General features: G+C 48.1%; 1 protein-coding gene across 14 annotated transcripts in view; it reads right to left on the bottom strand.

Moving 5' to 3' along the window:
* STYXL1 (serine/threonine/tyrosine interacting like 1) overlaps positions 1–20,195 on the bottom strand; it is a 58,970-nt gene that overhangs the window by 25,124 nt on the left and 13,651 nt on the right. For 5 of the 14 annotated variants that reach the window (XM_026456622.2, XM_026456625.1, XM_026456615.1 and 2 more), the window contains 3 exons: positions 13,965–14,068; positions 12,282–12,343; positions 5,204–5,345 (listed from right to left, as the gene is read on the bottom strand). In XM_026456622.2, the coding sequence (XP_026312407.1) occupies positions 5,204–5,345; positions 12,282–12,343; positions 13,965–14,067 (307 nt within the window). In that variant the 5' untranslated portion in view covers position 14,068. Of the gene's footprint in view, positions 1–5,203; positions 5,346–12,281; positions 12,344–13,964; positions 14,072–14,170; positions 14,222–15,115; positions 15,171–16,467; positions 16,485–20,195 lie in introns of those variants that run through there. The other 9 variants (XM_026456621.2, XM_026456626.1, XM_026456618.1 and 6 more) reach the window with 6 other exon arrangements.

Below are 20,195 nucleotides of genomic sequence, written 5' to 3'. Positions count from 1 at the left end.
GGGCCCATCAACAACGAATTGTTTTTTTTTTTTTTTTTTTTTTTTTTTTACATGGAGTCTTGCTCTTGTCGCCCAGGCTGGAGTGCCATGGCGCAATCTTGGCTCACTGCAACCTCCGCTTCCCTGGGTTCAAGCGATTCTCCTCCTGCCTCAGCCTCTCGAGTAGCTGGGATTACAGGCGTGCACCACCATGCCCGGCTAATTTTTGTATTTTTAGTAGAGACAGGGTTTCACTATATTGGCCAGGCTGGTCTCAAACTGCTGACCTCAAGTGATCCACCTGCCTTGGCCTCCCAAAATGCTGAAATTACAGGCATGAGCCACTGTGCCCTGCCCCGGACTGGATTTTTTAAATGTGGTACACCTATACCACAGAATACTACACAGCTATAAAAAAAAGAACAAAATCATGTCCTCTGCAACCCCATGGATGGAGCTGGAGGCCATTATCCTAAATGAACTAACACAGATATAGAAAACCAGATACTACATGTTCTCATTTATAAGTGCAAGCTAAACATCAGGTGCATATAGAAATAAAGATGTGAACAACAGACCCTGAAGAATACAAGGAGAAGGACGGAGAGAGAGGGACAGGGGTTAAAAAACTACCTATTGCAGCCAGGCGCGATGGCTCATGCCTATAATCCCAATACTTTGGGAGGCCAAGGCAGGCGCATCATTTAGGCCAGGAGTTTGAGACCAGCCTGGCCAACATAGCGAAACCCCATCTCTACTGAAAATACAAAAAAATTAGCCAGGCGGGGTGACACACGCCTGTAATCCCAACCATTTGGGAGGCTGAGGGGAAGCGGAGACTGCAGTGAGCCAAGATCATGCCACTGCACTCCAACCTGGGCGACATGAGCAAAACTCCATCTCAAAAAAAAGGAAAAAAAAAGGAAGAAAAAAAAACTACCTATTGGGTTCTATGCTCACTACCTGGGTGACGGGTTTAATCAAACTTCAAAACTTAGCATTATACGATATACCCAGGTAACAAAACCACACATGTACCCGTTAATCTGAAACTTGAAAAAAGATACAATTCAGTGACTTTTATTATATTCAGAGTTGTGCAACCATCCCCACAATCAATTTTGGAATGTTTTCTTATTTATTATTTGAGACAGGGTCTATGTTGAACAGACTGGTCTCGAACTTCTGGGCTCAAACAATCCTCCCACCTCGGCCTCTCAAAGTGCTGGGATTACAGGTGTAAGCCACAGTGCCCAGCCTAATTTTAGAACATTTTCATCACCCCTACAAGGGTCCCTGTACCACTAAGCAGCCATACCCCTGTTTTTCCCCAAACTCCCAGCTCCACTTAACCACTCATTTTATGGATTTGCCTATTCTGGATTTTTCATATAAATGGAATAATATGTGATGTTTTGCATCTGACTTCTATCACTTACCATGATCTCTTTAGTGTTCATCTACATTATAGCACTTTTTTTTTTTGAGACTGAGTTTTACTCTGCCGCCCAGGCTGGAGTGCAATGGCACAAACTCGGATCACTGCAACCTCTGCCTCCCAGGTTCAAGCGATTCTCCTGCCTCAGCCTCCCTAGTAGCTGAGATTACATGCACCTGCCACCATGCCCAGCTAATTTTTATATTTTTAGTAGAGATGAGGTTTCACCATGTTGGCCAGGCCGGTATTGAAGTCCTGACCTCAGGTGATCCACCCACCTTGGCCTCCCAAAGTGCTGGGATTGCAGGCGTGAGCCACCACACCTGGCCCCATTCCTTTTTATGGCTGAGTAATATTCCACTGTGTGGATAGACTACATTCTGTGTCACCCATTTAGCTGCTGATAGACACTTGGGTTGTTCGTGCTTTTTGGCTATTATGAATAACGTTGCTATGAACATTAATGTAAAAGCTTTGGTGTGGATGTGTTTTCATTTCTTGGAGGTCTATATCTTAACCTTCTGAAGAAACACCAAGCTGTTTTCCACAGTGGCTGTACCATTTTCCTTTCTGGTTCAGTGTATGAGGTTTCCAATTTCTCCATGTTCTCACCAACACTTACTATTTGTCTCTTTATGACCATCCCAGTGGGTGTGAATAATATCTCACTGTGGTTTTGACATCATTTTTTTTTTTTTTTTTTTGAGATGGAGTCTCACTCTGTGGCCCAGGCTGGAGTGCAGTGGCGCGATCCCAGCTCACTGCAAGCTCCACTTCCTGGATTCACACCATTCTCCTGCCTCAGCCTCCCGAGTAGCTGGGACCACAGGTGCCCGCCACCACACCCGGCTAATTTGTTGTATTTTTAGTAGTGATGGGGTTTCACCGTTTTAGCCAGGATGGTCTCAATCTCCTGACCTCGGGATCCACCCATCTCGGCCTCCCAAAGTGCTGGGATTATAGGAGTGAGCCACTGCACCCGGCGGACATCAATTTAATCTTAAACACCTTCATTGATCTGTAGAATCACAATTAGACTATATGGAAATTAGATATATGTGACAGGAAGTTTGCATAATTAAGGCTAAGCCAAGACATCCTTAAGCCAAGATATCCTGAGGCCAGGTTCTGACTCAGAAAGAGAAATATTGTGTGGCAGACTTCAGAGAGCCAGATAAAAGGAGAAAGGAAAGAGCATGGACTCTAACTTTTTTTTTTTTTTTTTTTTTTTTGAGACAGGGTCTTACTCTGTCACCCAGGCTGGGATGCAGTGGTGCAGTCATAGCTCACTGCAGCCTTGACCACCTGGGCTCAAGCGATCCTCCTGTCTCAGCCCCCTCAGTACCTGGGGCTACAGGCATGCACCACCATGCCTGGCTACATTTTTTTTTTTTCTTTGTATTTTTGGTAGAGATGGGGCCTTGCTATGTTGCCCAGGCTGGCCTCAAACTCCTGGCTTCAAGCGACCCTCCTGCTTCAGCCTCACAAAGTGCTGGGATTACGAGTGTGAGGCACCGTGCCTGGCCAACTCTGCTTCCATACTGAATTTTTGTTCAGGGAGACAAAGACAATTCCAGAAGGGGCTATGGAGGATAAAAGTGGCTGGGACCTGTCTGAGAGATGGCACTGAGAGGAAGAATCTGGAGTCTGCAGCCAGGCTGAGAAAGAATCTGCAGCTGTCAAGACAGGAGCCAAAGCTCAGCCCACAGGGCCTGGCTCAGAAGTCAGAGAGTTCAGGCCAGGCATGGCGGCTCATGCCTGTAATCCCTGCACTTTGGGAGGCCAATGCAAGAGAATTGCTTGAAACCAAGAGTTCGAGACCAGCCTGGGCAACAGAGCGAGACCCTGACTCAAAAAAAAAAAAAAAAAAGGAAAGAAGGGGGTATTGAGAGAAGCCTTGAGATGGTCTTGTACCCTCAAAGACTTTTCATTGACCTGAAAGATGCCATTTGAAACAGGAAAAGTTGCCTTGAGTACACAAGTTGTCTGTATGGTTATGGTTTCCTGTGAATGGGGGCCCCACAGCAAAGTAAGGTCAGTTACAGAATGTAAAAGGGATTATCTGTGTTGAGCACCATCTCCTAGGGTTTCAAGGCCCAGCCTACAGTCCTAGGATTGCAGACCAGAGCCCAACAGGATGAGCTTAGGGAAGAAGGGACAATTTCCTGGCCAAGGACTTCCTGGGACAAAAGTCCAGACAGCTGGTTTTATGAAAGGTGGAAGCATAGCGCCACCCACTGGCAGTTAGTGTGAGTGCTCCCAGCTTCTGGAATTGCACCCACAGGTGCAGTTCTGATTCCTAGAAGCAGAGCTCCCAGTGCCAACCGCAAGGGGTGGTCAGCCCAAAACTATGGGCTCATGAAGAACAGAGCAGAGCCTCAGAGGTTCGATGGAGCACATTGGAACTGACCACGCTTTAATGTTTTGATTTGGGGCTACCTGCTCTCTAGCTCCACTACCCAATTCTTGGGGGACAGGACAGAGCCAAAAGGCCTGGGTTTGAATCCTGGCCCCACCACTTATAGGTGTGGTGGTTTAAAAATATGTCCACACACTTTTAAAAGCTTAGCCTAGGCAACACAACAAGACCCAGTCTCTACAAAAAGTAAATAAATGAGCTGGGTGCCTTATCTTGCTGTATCACCCAGGCTGGTCTTGAACTCCTGGGCTCAAGTGATCCTCCTGCCTCAGCCTCCCAAAGTGCTGGGACTACAGGTATGAGTCACTGGGCCTGGCGTGCTCATAGCTCTTGATGTTAGTTAGCGTCCTTGTAAGTTGTTCTGCAGATTCAAGTAAAGCCCTTGGTTCCCGGTGCATGGCACACATGAAACTGTCCCCATAAACTTTGTGAAATTAATCAGGAAAGAAGGGAGGGAAACAAATGAAAATAAAGCAAGCTTGCAGCACATTCAGCATTCATCACTAAGTCACCTTGCTTGCTCTCCAACCTGCTTGCTCACAGCTGTTTGATGTGTACTGTCCCAGAATCACATAGACCCTGTTACAAAAATATAGTTCTACCCCCTCCCCCGCCCCCGAGACGGAGTTTCGCTCTGTTGCCCAGGCTGGAGTGCAGTGGCATGATCTCGGCTCACTGCAAGCTTTGCGTCCCAGGTTCATGCCACTCTCCTGCCTCAGCCTCCCGAGTAGCTCGGACTACAGGCACCCGCCACCATGCCCAGCTAACTTTTTGTATTTTTAGTACAGACAGGGTTTCACTGTGTTAGCCAGGATGGTCTCAATCTCCTGACCTCGTGATCTGACCTCAGCCTCCCAAAGTGCTAGGATTACAGGCTTGAACCACCACACCCGGCCAAGAATATAGTTCCCCTTAACTGCTCTGTAGGTGACAAATTGAACGTCATGGAACATTATTTTCCCTCTGAGATATTCTTTCAGGTCCCACATTCTGATGAAACTGCTGACATCAGCTGGTCTGAAGGGCCCCACAGGAGCTGACTCACCAAAGAATGCAGTTTCCACGTCCTGATGATTTCATCTCCTTTTCCTCGACCAATCAATGACCCCAACTTTCTAGTTCCTCACCCTCCCCAATCCCCTTAAAAACCCCATTCCACAACTCCTTGGGGAGATGTATTTGAGGGCCTCCTCCTATCTCCTTGCTTGGTATCCGGTGATCATGAAGCTCTTTCTCTGATGCAAACCCTGCTGTCTCAGTGTCATTGGCCTGTTCCCGTGAAACGGGCATACGAACCTGTTGGTCCTATAACAAATCTGTTCAATAGCCGTTAACTATTATTCTTGCTGCTGTTGCATAAAACTCACCTTTGCCAGCACTATCAGAGTCTGAATCATCATCGTCATCTTCTAAGAGTACCTCCAGGGTGCTGGTGTTGTTATCATACACCACGCAGTACTTCACACACTCCAAGTCCACAGACTCCGGGAGAAGATACTCGTTATTTTTCTTAAAAAAAAAAACACACACACACACAAGACAGGCCTGTTGGTGGGCAGGTTCGGTTGAGCAGAGACTCCCTGCATAGCAGCAGTAGGAGGAGCTAAGACTGCACTCTCTCCCCTAACTACACACACAGGCCCAGAAGCACTGAGACAGTGGGTGGAGAGTCTGTTAAATCCCAAGGATCCTCCGTGACTACCTTCCCTTCTGAGAAAAGCTGACCACAGCTGATTGGACCAGAGAGAAGTGCCTGACCAAAGAACTGCTGGTCTGACTGATCCACAGCCTATTAGGTACCCTGGTGTCAGAGAAACCATGGTCAACTGAATTAGTAACATCCTTTCTCATGGAGAGAGTGTTTGGCAGTGGAGATTGAATCCAAAAACACCAGACTGGATGCAGTGGTTTGTACCTGTAATCCCAGCACTTCAGGAGGCCAAGGCAGGAGGATTGCTTGAGGCCAGGAGTTTGAGACCAGCCTGGACAACATAGCAAGACCCCCGTCTCTACGAAAAAAAAAAATACAAAAATGGCTGGGCGCGGTGGCTCAAGCCTGTAATCCCAGCACTTTGGGAGGCTGAGACGGGCGGATCACGAGGTCAGGAGATTGAGACCATCCTGGCTAACATGGTGAAACCCCGTCTCTACTAAAAATACAAAAAACTAGCCAGGTGAGGTGGCGGGCGCCTGTAGGCCCAGCTACTCAGGAGGCTGAGGCAGGAGAATGGCGTAAACCCGGGAGGCAGAGCTTGCAGAGAGCTGAGATCTGGCCACTGCACTCCAGCCCGGGCGACAGAGCGAGACTCTGTCTCAAAAAAAAAAAAAAAAAAAAAATACAAAAATGCCAGGCATAGTGGCATGCGCTTGTACTCCCAACTACTCAGGAGGCTGAAGTGGAAGGATCACTTGAGCCCAGGAGGTGGAGGCTGCAGTGAGCTGTGATTGTGTCACTGCATTCCAGTCTGGGTGACAGAGCAAGACCCGGTCCCAAAACAACAACAAAACAAAAAACACCCCAAAAAAGTACAGTAAGTAGACAGTGTGTAGAAGCAGAAGTCATGAGTAAGCAGAAGGAATGAGATGGACTGGAAGCTCAAATGTGGCTGGCCATGGTGGCTCATGCCTATAATCCCAGCTACCTGGGAGGCTGAGGTGGGAGGATCGCTTGAGCCCTGGAGTTCAAAGCTACAGTGAGCTATGATTGCACCACTACAACTCAGCCTGGATAACAAAGTGAGACTATGTCCCAAAAAAAAAAAAAAAAAAAACTCATGGATTATAAGATGTACTACCAATTTAATCAGGAGTGTGCACAAAAGAAGGACTTGTTGGCAGGTAACACTCCAGGCAAGGCAAAGATGCAGCCAGTTTCCAAACCTAAAGCGGCTGGCTTTAGGACCCAGAGATCCTAAAGCCCAGACCTCCTTCAGGCTCTCCTCCTCTCCACTTTCCCCTCCGCACTGACTTCCGCTTCTCAGATAGCTTCCTCCAGAGGCTTGAGCCACGAACCCCAGCAATGATCAGGCTCCCATTTTCCCAATTCCACCGCCATGCTGGACAGAGACACCCTTCTCTAATTCCAATTCTGATTGGCTCAGCTTTCATCCCAGACTCATGATCAATCACTGGGGCCAGGGTTATGGATATTATTTTATTTTAGAGACAGGGTTTCACTCTGTTGCCCAGGCTGGACTGCAGTGGTGCAGTCATAGCTCACTGCAGCCTTGAATTTCTGGGCTCAAGTAATCTTCACACTTCAGCCTCCTGAGTAGCTGGGACCACGGGCATGCACCACCATACCTGGCTAATTTATGCATTTATATCTATATATATAGATAGATTTGTAGAGACAAAAAAAGCCAGGTGTGGTGGGGTGCACGTGTACTCCCAGCTACTTGGGAGGCTGAGGTGAGAGGATCGCTTGAGTCTGGGAGGTGGAGGCTGCAGTGAGCTATGATTGCATCACTGCACTCCAGCCTGGGTGACAGCGCAAGACTTGTCTGAAAACAAAAACAACAAGGCCAGGCACGGTGACTCACACCTGTAATCCCAGAACTGTGGGAGGCCAAGGCGGGCAGATCACCTGAGGTCAGGAGTTTGAGATCAGCCTGGCCAACATGGTGAAACCCCATCTCTACTAAAAATACAAAAATTAGCTGGGCGTGGTGGCGTGCACCTGTAGTACCAGCTACTCAAGAGGCTGAGACAGGAGAATGGATTGCACCCAGGAGGCAGAGGTTGCAGTGAGCCAAGATTGCACCACTTCACTCGAGCCTGGGCAACAGAGTGAAACTCTGTCTCAAAACAACAAGAACGACAACAACAAACACTCAAAAAGAAGGTAGTAAACAGATGCCTTCTGGGGTCCCACTATGTAGTCCAGGCTGGTCTCAAACTTGAGCTCAAGCAATCTGCCCACCTTGGCCTCTCAAAGTGCTGGGATTGCAGACTAAAGCTACCATGCCTGGCCAGAATATTATTTTAGAGAGCACCACTAGAAACCCATGGTTTGAGCAGAAAGAGAAGTTCCCCTCAAAAAGGCAGAAAAACAGCAGATATTCACCACACCCACTTTTAGGGAATAAGACACTACCATATTAAAAGTATGAATCAGGCCAGGCCTGGTGGCTCATGCCTGTCATCCCAGCACTTTGGGAGGCTGAGGAGGGAGGACTGCTTGAGCCCAGGCGTTCAAGACCAGCCTGGGCAACATAGTGAGACTCCATCTCTACAAAAAATACAAGTTAACTGGGTGTGGTGGTGCACGCCTATGGTCCCAGCTACTGGGAAGGGTGAGGTGGGAGGACTCCTTGATCCTGGGAGGTCAAGGCTGCAGTGAGCCATGATGGTGCCATTGCACTCCAGCCTGGGCGACAGAGTGAGACCCTGCCTTAAAAATAATAATAATAATAATAATAATAATAATAATAAATACAAATTGGCCAGGCACGGTGGCTCATGCCTGTAATCCCAGCACTTTGGGAGGCTGAGGCAGGTGGATCACGAGGTCAGGAGTTCAAGACCAGCCTGACCAATATGGTGAAACTCTGTCTCTACTACAAATGCAAAAATTAGACGGGTGTGGTGGTACGTGCCTGTAGTCCCAGCTACTCGGGAGGCTGAGGCAGAAGAATTGCTTGAACCCAGGAAGCGGAGGTTGCAGTGAGCCAAGATCGTACCACTGCACTCCAGCCAGGGCGACAGAATGAGACTCCATCTAAAAAAAAAAAAAAAAAAAAATCAACGGTAGGACATAATCTGTTTTCAAGAAAGAGTTACAGTATGGGATACATGTGCATCATAGAAGGAAACATGGCAGCACAGTGCTGCTAAGGTGTCAGGTGAGAGTGGAAGTGTACTAGGAATGAGGCTGAAAAGAGAGGTGGTCAGATCCAAGAAGGCTGAGAACACAGGGCTGGGAGCCTTTCTGTCCTGCTGGGGCTGGGACTGCCCTGAAGGCCTCCATCTGCTAACTGGGAAGCTAGGGAGGGAAGGCAAAAGCCAATATCACACCACTGCACTCCAGCCTAGGCAACAAGAGCGAGACTTCGTCTCAAAAAAAAAAAAAAAAAAAAAGAAAGAAAGAAAGAAAAAGGAAAAAGAAAAAAAAAGAAAAGCTGTTAGCCTGACTTGGAGGAGCTGAGAGGCAGAGGCAGAGAGAATGTCTCTTTCCCAGAGCAGGAGGTGCGGCCAGAATCAAAGAAATGCACAGACTTGAGAGCTGCGTGGGAATGGAGGCCCACACATCATGAGGGGCTCTGAATAGGTGCAGAAAAAGGCCTGCAATGGGGATTAAGAGTGAGATTATGGGCTGGGCGTGGTGGCTTATGTCTATAATCCCAGCACTTTAGGAGGCCGAGGCAGGTGGATCACTTGAGGTCAGAAGTTCGAGACCAGACTGGCCAACATGTGAAACTCCATCTCTACTAAAAATACAAAAATTAGCCAGGCGTGGTGGTGGTGCCTACAACCCCAGCTACCAGGGAGGCTGAGGCAGGAGAATCCCTTGAACCTGGGAGATGGATATTGCAGTGAGCTGAGACTGCACCACTGCACTCCAGCCTGGGCAGACAGAGTGAGATTCTGTCTCAAAAATAAAAACAAAAAAAGACAAATAGACAATAATGATGGATTGGGACGGGGAAATATCCTGGAAGAATACACCCTGCCCCTGCTCCCTGCCGAGTTATCGAGTTATATATAGAAAAAGCAGCAGAGATTGAGTGTGGAAGAGTACAGTGGGAATAGGGAGGAAAGGGAAATTTTAGAAGACAAAGTTTTATTATTTTTGAGACAAGGTCTTGCTCTATCACCCAGGCTGGAATGCAGTGGTGCAATCGACCTCCTGGACTCAAGTGATCCTCCCACCTCGGCCTCCCGAGTAGCTGGTACTACAAATGAGCACCACCACATTGAGTTAATTTTTCAATTTTTTGTAGAGACAGGGGTCTTGCTATGTTACCCAGGCTGGTCTTGAACTCCTGGACTCAAGCAATCCTCCTGTCTCGGCCACCCAAAGTGCTAGGATTACAGGAGCAAGCCACCATGTCCAGCCCAAAGTTTTAGACGTAAACTTACCAGGACTGCTAATTGCATGTGGATGTCATTGCAGCTGTAAGCTCCAGTGAAATCTCTGGCAAGAAAGTATTCTGACAGATACAGAGATCAAGGACAGACCAGCAGTTATCTTCAGACGGCAGGAGGAGAAAATGAAGGTGAACCAAAGAGAGAGAAAATAAACCAGGGGGCCAGGCGCAGTGGCTCATGCCTATAATCCCAGCACTTTGGGTGGCCAAGGCGGGCAGATCACGAGGTCAGGAGTTAGCGACCAGCCTGGCCAACATGGTGAAACCCCGTCTCTACTAAAGATAGAAAAAAAAAAAATTAGCCGGGCATGGTGGCGCACGCCTGTAATCCCAGCTACAGGCTGGAGGCTGAGGCAGGAGAATCGCTTGAACCCAGAAAGCAGAGGTTGCAGTGAGCCGAGATCATGCCACTGCACTCCAGCCTGGGAGACAGGGAAAGACTCCATCTCAAAAGAAAAAAGAAAGAATGAAAGAAAGAAAAGAAACCAGGGAAGTCAAAGAGAACCTCCAAGTTCAGGGCAGAGAATGTGATCAGGGCTGCAGAGGGGAGAGATGGGTCCTGGGCGAAGGCTGCCAGGCTTCGCAATGATGAGGGAGAAGACACCCTGGAGGTGTAGGGAAAAGGTCTCACTGCAGTAGGGGACATGGTGACTGTGTGCAGGGCTCTGTCCACTTCTCAGGATGGGGAAGGGAAGATGGGATGGGAGGGGAATGGAAGAGGGGATGGGACGGGAAGGAAAAAAGGGAGATGCTTCCATCTTTGGATTACAGCTAATTATCTCTAGGGTTTATTGTCTGTTTGCTAAATAGAACGAAAGGTCCGTGACAGCCCGGGCAACAAAATAAGATCCTGTCTCAAAAAAAAGAAAAAAAATTATTGTGTTGGCACAAGTCTGCAGTCCCAGCTACTCGGGAGGCTGAGGTAGGAAGATTGATTGAACCCAGGAGTTTGAGCCATGATTGTGCCACTGCACCCCTGCCCAGGTGACAGAGCAAGACCCTGCCCCTAAAAATTTTAAAAATAAAGCTCCAAAAATAAAGATAAAAACAAAAAATATATAAAAACAAAATAAAAACAGAAAAAATAACTAAAAAAAACAAAACAAAACAAAAAGCTCCATGAGGGCAAGGACAATGAATTTAGGCTGTTTGTTGTTCTGTTGTATTCTGTTGTATCCGCAGGGTCTGGAACAGTACCTGGCACATTAAGGAATTAAATCAATATTTGGCCAGGCTTGGCGGATCACATGTGTAATCCCAGCACTTTGGGAGGTCAAGGCTGGAGGATGGCTTGAGTCCAGGAGTTCAAGAGCAGCCTGGGCAACACAGTGCAACCCCATTTCTACAAAAAATACAAAAATTAGCCAGGCATGGTGGCATTCCCCCTTGTAGCCTCAGCTACTCTGGAGGCTGAGTGGGATAGGATTGCTCGAGCCCAGGAAATTTTTTTTTTTTTTTTTTGAGACGGAGTCTCGCTCTGTCGCCCAGGCTGGAGTGCAGTGGCCAGATCTCAGCTCACTGCAAGCTCCGCCTCCCGGGTTTACGCCATTCTCCTGCCTCAGCCTCCTGAGTAGCTGGGACTACAGGTGCCTGCCACCGCGCCCGGCTAGTTTTTTTGTATTTTTTAGTAGAGACAGGGTTTCACCATGTAAGCCAGGATGGTCTCGATCTCCCGACCTCGTGATCCGTCCGTCTCGGCCTCCCAAAGTGCTGGGATTACAGGCGTGAGGAATATATTTTTTTTAAGACCAAGTCTCACTCTGTCACCCAGGCTAGAGTACAGTGGCATGATCTCAGCTCACTGCAACCTCCGACTCCCAGGTTCAAGCGATTCTCATGCCTCAGCCTCCCGAGTAGCTGGGACTACAGGTGTGAGCCACCACACCCGGCTAAATTTTGTACTTTTAATAGAGATGGGGTTTCACCATGTTGGCCAGTCTGGTCTCAAACTCCTGACCCTCAGGTGATCCACCCACCTCAACCTCACAAAGTGCTGGGACTGCAGGCATGAGCCACCGCGCCCAGCCAAGCCCCGGAGTTTAAGGCTGCAGTGAACTATGATTGTACCATTGCACTCCAGCCTGGATGACAGAGTGAGACCCTGTCTCAAAAAAAAAAAAAAAAAAAAAAAAAAAGAAATCAATATTTGTCTAATGGAGTTGTTAACCATTCTTGGGGGATGGGAGGACAGCTGAGAAAATGTGTGAGAGTGAGAGGTGTGGAAGACCACCACGGTGAATGCATAGAAAACAGTCCTGCCTCTGCTACCCCCTGGATTGAGGGTAAAACCTCCCACTCTTCCCCACCCCACTGCAAGGTAGCCAGCCTGCCCTAGATTCCAACACTGCCCATGTACCTTCTTTACTCGAAGGGCCGTGATCACATGGCTTTCATCATACTCCCATTTGGAACGTACATCTGGAAAGGAAAAGTATTTAAGAACTGAATTTGCAAAGGAACATACTACCAAACTACTTAGAGGACTTATGTTATCATCAATGTCTGTTAGGCAGTTAAAGGACAGTCATTGTCAGTTTAAAACTTGAGATGTGGGGCCAGGTGTGGTGGCTCACACCTATAATCCCATTATTTTCGGAGGCCAAGGCGCGTGGATCACTTGAGGCCAGGAGCTCAAGACCAGCCTGGCCAACATGGCAAAATCCCACCTCCACTAAAAATACAAAAATTAGCCAGGTGTGGTGGCAGCGTCTATAGTTCCAGCTACTCAGGAGGCTGGAGGAGGAGAATCATTTAAATCTAGGAGGCGGAGGTTGCAATGAGCCAAATTTGCACCACTGCATTCCAGCCTCGGTGACAGAGCAAGATTCTGTTTCATAAATAAATAACTAAGGGAAGGGGAAGGAAGAAATCAAATTTGAAGTGAGCTCACGCTAAATCCCCATCCAAGCTGGAATGCAGTGGCATGATCTCGGCTTACTGCAATCTCCGTCTCCCGGGTTCAAGCGATTTTCCTGCCTCAGCCTTCCCAGTAACTGGGACCACAGGCGCGTGCCACCATGCCCGGCTAATTTTTGCATTTTTAGTAGAGTCAGGGTTTCACCATGCTGGCCAGGCTGGTCTCGAACTCCTGACCTCAACTGATCCGCCCACCTGGGTCTCCCAAAACGCTGGGATTACAGGTACAAGCCACCACACCTGGCCTCTTATCAGCTTTCTAAAGCAGCAATCCCCAATCTTTTTGGCACCAGGGACTGGTTTCATGGAAGACAATTTTTCCACGGAACACGGCAGTGGGCAGGCAGGTGGGGATGGTTTGGGGATGACTTGAGTGCATTACATTTTTTGTGCAATTTATTTCTATTATTATTACATTGTAATATATAATAAAGTAATTCTACCACCATGTAGGATCAGTGGGAGTCCTGAGCTTGTTTTCCTGCAACTAGACAGTCCCATCTGGGGGTGACGGGAGACAGTGACAGATCATCAGACGTTAGATTCTCATAAGGAGAGAGCAACTTAGATCCCTCGCATGCACAGTTCACAGAAGGGTTTGTGCTCCTATGAGAATCTAATGCTGCTGCTGATCTGACAGCAGCAAGTGGAGCTCAGGTGGTAATGCGAGCCATGGGGAGTGGCTGTAAATACGGACGAAGTTTTTCTTTTTTTTTTTTCTTTTTTGAGACAGGGTCTCACTCTGTCACCCAGGCTGGAACGCAGTGGCACAATCTTGGCTCACTCCAACCTCCGCCTCCCGGGTTCCAGCAATTCTCATGCCTCAGCCTCCCGAGTAGCTGGGATAACAGGCATGCACCACCACTGCTAATTTTTTTTGTATTTTTAGTAGAGATGGGGTTTTGCCCTTTTGACCCAGCTGGTCTTGAACTCCTGGCCTCAAGTGATTCGCCCACCTTGGCCTTCCAAAGTACTGGGATTACAGGCGTGTGCCACCACACCTAGCCGAGGGACCCCTGCTCTAAAGTCATTCATACCCTCTCCCAGAAGTTTGTTAACTCATCAAAGATAATGTTTGAAGGACACTGTGTTCGACCTCCTTCACTTTTTTCCAAGTACTTACCAAATAAACAGAGATAGTTGGGTTCGGTTAATCTGGAGAGTTTTGTGGCCTGATTCAGGATGTTGTAAAGCTCTGTCGGTTCACACAAAAGCAAACCAGGCATCCTGCTGGGAAGAATCAGTAACACACAAGTATAACACACCTCTTTCTATTTTAGATGAATGGCCACAAAGTAATACATTGAATTAAACTCTTTCTTAACATACCTTCAAACAAAGATGACAGTAATCATGTAAGTGATCAGGAAGGCTTCAAAACTGTATAGTGAAATATAGTGTGCAGAGGAGAATAAAATCTTAAATACAACATATCTAGCCAGATGTGGTGGCTCACACCTATAATCCCAGCACTTTGGGAGGCCGAGGCGGGTGGATCACCTGAGGTCAGGAGTTTGAGACCAGCCTGGCCAACATGGTGAAACCCCGTCTCTACTAAAAACACAAAAATTAGGCAGGTATGGTGGCAAGTGCCTGTAATCCCAGCTACTTAGGAGGCTGAGGCAGGAGAATCGCTTGAACCCAGGAGGCAGAGGTTATAGTGAGCCAAGATTGTACCACTGCACTCCAGCCTGGGTGACAGAGTAAGACTCCATCTCAAAAAAAAAAAGTGTAGTAAAATGTGAGCAGAGAATAAAATCTTGAATACAAGATTATCTGAGCCATATACATATCACATGGGCTGTAAAACAGCTGCCAGTTCATTTGCTTATTTAGCAAATAATTACTGAGCACCTACTATGTCCCAGAGCACTGGAAATAACTGTGGCAAACAAAACCTGCCTTCATGCAGGTTACAGTCTAGCATGGAATGCAGACACTTACAGAAAAAACTGCAACACGTTAGAGCACTATAAAAGATCTTGGGGCCATGCATGGTGACTCATGTCTGCAATCTCAGCACTTGGGGAGGCCTAGGCAGGAGGATTGCTTGATCCCAGGAATTCAAGACCAGCCTGGACCACACAGCAAGGCCCTGTAATACAAATTAGCTGGGCGTGGTGGTATATACCTATAGTCCCAGCTACTGAGGAGGCCAAGGTGGGGGAATTGCTCGAGGCCAGGAGTTCAAGACCAGCCTGGACAACATAGTGAGACCCTATCTCTTAACAAAAAAAAAAAACCTAAAAACTAGCCAGGTGTGGTGGCACATACCTGTGGCCCCAGCAACTCAGGAGGCTGAGGTGGGAGAATCACTTGAGCCTGGGAGGTGGGGCTGCAGTAAGCCGTGATCACACCACCACAATCCCACCTGGGCAACACAGTGAGCTCCTGTCTTGAAAGAAAAAAAAAAAAAAAAAAGGAAGGATCAGCTGGGCGTGGTGGCTCACACCTGTAATCCCAGTACTTTGCAAGGCAGGCAGATCACCTGAGGTCAGGAGTTCAAGACCAGCCTGGCCAACATGGCAAAACTCCGTCTCTACTAAAAATACAAAAAATAGCTGGATGTGGTGGTGGCACACCTGTAATCCCACCTACTCGGGAGGCTGAGGCAGGAGAATTGCTTGAACCCAGGAGGCAGAGGTTGCAGTGAGCCGAGATTGCATTACTATACTCCAGGCTGGGTGACAGAGCAACTTCGTCTCAAAAAAACAACAACAACAAAAAAAACACAGTAGGATCCACTGTGACAGGAGTACCTAACAGGAGGTTCTCACCTAGTTGGGGGAATAGGACAAGTGTTGTCTGAGGATGTGACTGCTAAACTGAGACAGGAGGGTGGGCAAGAGGAGGAGGGAGAGAGGGTGAAACAGAGGATAAGAACATTCTGCCAGGAGCAGGGGCAAGTGCAGTACCTAAGACAGTTCAAAGGAGCCTGGTATGGCTCCGCTAAAAGCTTGATAAGACACTGCAGAGGCCACACAGGTGGCCTCTGTGTTGAGGATCCCGACAGTCATAGTTGGGTGGAGAATCACTGATGTGTACAGAGCTAGGTTCAGGCTCCCGCTGGCAGAGCTGCTCTTGGGACACTGGCTCCTGGGCCCAATTGTTTCTGGAAGGGTCAGGCCTATGCAGCAGCTTCCTGCAGGAAAGCTTTTATTTATTTTTGAGACAGGGTCTTGTGCTGTCATCCAGGCTGGAGTACAGTGGTGTGTTTATGGCTAACTGCAGCCTCAAACTCCAGGGCTCAAGCAATCCTCCGGTCTCAGCCTCCCTAGTAGCTGAGACTACAAGGGTATGCCATCATGCCTTTTGAATTTTGTGGAGATGGGCAACACTATGCCCAGTCCGGTCTCAAACTCCTGTCCACAAGTGATCCTCCCGCCTCGGCCTCCCAAAATGCTGGCATTACAGGTGTGAACCACTGCACCTGGCCAGCTATCTTTTAGCAAGAGGGCTAGAAGGAGAGCAGAGCAGAGCCTCTGTAGGCCAGTGGGGGGTGGCAAAGGGGAGAAGTTGAGTCCAGGGGTAATCTTGCTCTTAATGGTTAGGCTCCACTTCAGAGTTACCAAACAACGCTCCTGGGAAATGCCAGCACCTCAACTTAAACCTCAGATCCTTCTCACCTCCTCAAAGGCTTCAGTTCTCAGCACCCCTCTACAGCATCAACAGTTTCAGCCTCCACACGGGTCCCTCCTGTCGACATGCAAACATCTTCTTGTACCTATCTCTGTTCTTCTTTCCAGCAGAAGCGTGCAAAGAGAAACACCACCTCTCAAAAGCGTGGCGTTTCATTTACCGCCTCCACTTCCTCTCCTCCAATCATGCTGACCCTAGAGTCAAACTCTTTTAGGTCTGAATCCTGGTTCTGCCATTTACCATCAGCTGCCTGGCACTAGGGAGTGGTTAGCCTCTCTGCGCCTCAGTCCCCACCTCTGTAAAATGGGGGTGAGAATAATATTGCCACTTCTATATAATGAGGGTGACAGTACCTGCCTGGTGTGTGTGTATTCATGAAGTCACATTTGTCAGGCATTCAAACAGGGAGGAAATACTCAAGAGTATTGGCCATTGGCATAACCTACTCTTTGGAGCTGCTGCCTTTTTTTGAGACAAGGTCTTGCTCTGTTGTCCATGTTGGAGTGCAGTGGCACTATCATAGCTTGCTGCAGCCTCAACCTCCTGGGCTCAAGCAATCCTCCTATCTCAGACTCCTGAGTAACTGCAACTATAGGCACGTGCCGCCATGGCTGGCTAATTTTTTTTAAGAGATGGGGTCTCACTATGTTGCCCAGGCTGGTTCCCCTGGAGCTTCCAACCCTACCAAACCACAAAGATTGCTCTGTATCAGTCTTCAACAATGTCCATCTAGCCTAAGCCATTGGTCACTTCTCTCTGTGCTCGAATGCCCCTCTTAGGAGCAGGTAACACGGTTGATCACTGCTTCTTCCCCAGACACTCTCCTCTCCCAGGAAACTGCACTCTCCAAGCTTCCCTTCTTCCTCGCAGATTATTCCTCTCCAGTTTTGCATGGAAGGATGCCCCTGGGCTTACTTTCCTTTTTTCTGCTTTATCTAAATACTCAGTCTAGGGCAGGGTTTCTCAACCTTGACACCACTGACATCGGGGCCAGATAACTCTATGTGCAGGGAGCTGGCCTGTGCACTGCAGGATGTTGAGTGGCATCCCTGGTCTCTACCTGGTGGATGCCAGAAGCACTGTACCTCTTCCCATCACCAGTAACAGAAAATATCTCCAGACATCGCCAAGGGTCCCCTGGAAAAAGGGGACAAGATCACCCCTGGCTGAGGATCAACACTCTAAGACCTAGAGTCACAGTGATTTATACAGTTCCCTGAATACTACACACGCACCAATGATTCCCAAATTTTATCCCACCTTGACCTGTCTACTGAGCTCCAGACTCTACCAGGGTGCCTGGTGGACATCGCAAATACAGCATGACCAAAATACAACTTCAGTGCACTCATGCCCACACCTCCAGTACCTGCTCGTCATTTAGCCTTCTCAGTCTCAATCAACAACACCATGATCCACCCAGTTGCTTGGGCTCAATGACCTCATTCCTCTTTCCCTTACATCCAGTCTCTGAGCTCTGCCTCCTTCATGTATTCCAAGTCCATCCACTTCTCTCCATCTACAGGGATACCATCTTGGTCCAAGACACTATTATCTCTCTCCTGATGAGGCAGTACTGCCCAACTGGATTTCTAGCTTCCTCCTTTCTCCCTCCAGTTTCATCGTCACACAATATTCTATGCAATCTTTAAAATCTGAGTAGGGTCTTTGTCTTTACCTCGCTATCACCTGAAGTTATCCTGCTCATTTGCTTATTTATTGTCTCCTGGTTTCTCAGGAAGGGCCTTGCCTGTCTTGTCCACTGCGAGGTCCTCACCCAGTACCCGAGATTTACGTGCTGCAAATTAATAGTCAATGAACACATGTGGAAAGAATACATGATTGTCAGTTACCATTACGCCCTGTCCCAACGCCACCATCTTGACCTACCGTCATACTTTTTCCACGTGTGGATTCCTCTTACAGACCTCCTCACTCCCACCCCCAAGTCAGGTTCCACATCCTCTGCCTCTGAAAGCCAGGCCATTTTGGTAGTGGTGAGCACAGAGGAGAGAGGTGGGCTTTGTGTCTAGTCCTAAAACCTCATTAAGCAAAACGAAAAGCTGGTTCCTAACCCATCTGGTCTATGGCTCATCCATCCTCAGCTCCTACGTACTTTCTCCCATTGCTAACTCCATCTCCTTACTCACTAGCCAAAGAATCATCTCTGGTCCTACAGATAAAAACCCAGCCCCGGCCGGGCGCGGTGGCTCAAGCCTGTAATCCCAGCACTTTGGGAGGCTGAGACGGGTGGATCACGAGGTCAGGAGATAGAGACCATCCTGGCTAACACAGTGAAACTCCGTCTCTACTAAAAACTACAAAAAAAAAAAAAAAACTAGCTGGGCGAGGTGGTGGGCGCCTGTAGTCCCAGGTATTCGGGAAGCTGAGGCAGGAGAATGGCGTGAACCCAGGAGGCGGAGCTTGCAGTGAGCCGAGATCATGCCACTGTACTCCAGCCTGGGCGACAGAGCGAGACTCTGTCTCAAAAAAAAAAAAAAAAAAAAAAAACCCAGCCCCAAGAATCTCCTTCTGCAGATCCTTCTCCTTCTCAAAGGACTCCACCTGGTCAAGCAGGAACAGCCCCTCCCCGACTGGTAAAGTACTGGAAGGATGAGAGCAGTCCCTGAACCTAACAGCATGATTCCGAGAAGATGCATCCCTGTGAACTGAAATTAGGGCACCTCTAGCCTTGGGTAAGTTGAGGATTGAGCATGGGTAACCATCCCATTTGGTGCTACTCTGAAGCTTGCAGAGTTTATTTATTTACTTATTTTTTTGAGACAGAGTCTTGCTCTGCCCCAGGATAGAGTGCAGTGGGACGATCTTGGCTCACTGTAACCTCCACCTCCTGGGTTCGTGATTCTCTCACCTCAGCCTCCCAAGTAGCTGGGATTACAGGTGCCCGCCACCACGCCCAGCTAATTTTTGCATTTTTAGTAGCGACAGGGTTTCACCATGTTGGCCAGGCTGGCCTCGAACTCCTCACCTCAAGTGATCCGCCTGCCTCAGCCTCCCAAAGTGCTGGGATTACAGGCGTGAACCACCGCGCCTGGCCCCTGAAGAGTTTAGATGTCCTTAGCTCCACACTATTTTGAGCCCTCAAGGATATTCTGATGTATCATGCATTTACACAAAAATATTAAAGTAATATAGACGAGTTTTTGCCAAAAGTATTTTCCTTTGTGAATCCATTAAGCCACTTTAATTCCTTAATTGATTTTCTGTATGTCACAATTAGCCAGTTTCAATTTTTTTCTTTCAATTTTGATTAAATTTATTTCTCCCAAGATCAAGTCTTTTCCATGTGAATTTTTTTTTTTCTGAGCCACCTCGCCCAGCCTGTATTAATTACTTATATATACCAAGTCTCATTTTCCTGATGACCTGTTCAAAACAGTGTAGTCAAAATGGCAAGTTTAGAACATTCTCCTTTATACAGGACTCTTTCAACACAGTACAGCTCTTCTCAAGAGACCCTTGGTGGGGTGTAGTAGCTCACACCAGTACTCCCTGCATTTTGGGTGTCCAAGGCAGAAGGAACTCCCAACCTCAGGTGATCTGTCCACCTCGGCCTCCAAAGTGCTGGGATTACAGGTGTGAGCCACCATGCCCAGCCCAAAGACACTTACTCTCAAGAAGGCAGGGTGCTAGCACAGGCCTTGTCCCTGCACACAGTACACCTACCAGGGGGAAGGTCTGTCACCTTCCATAT

The sequence above is a fragment of the Piliocolobus tephrosceles genome, chromosome 8, assembly GCF_002776525.5.
Source record: "Piliocolobus tephrosceles isolate RC106 chromosome 8, ASM277652v3, whole genome shotgun sequence".
Classification (NCBI taxonomy): Eukaryota; Metazoa; Chordata; class Mammalia; order Primates; family Cercopithecidae; genus Piliocolobus; species Piliocolobus tephrosceles.
This window is presented reverse-complemented; position numbering and strand designations above follow the sequence as displayed.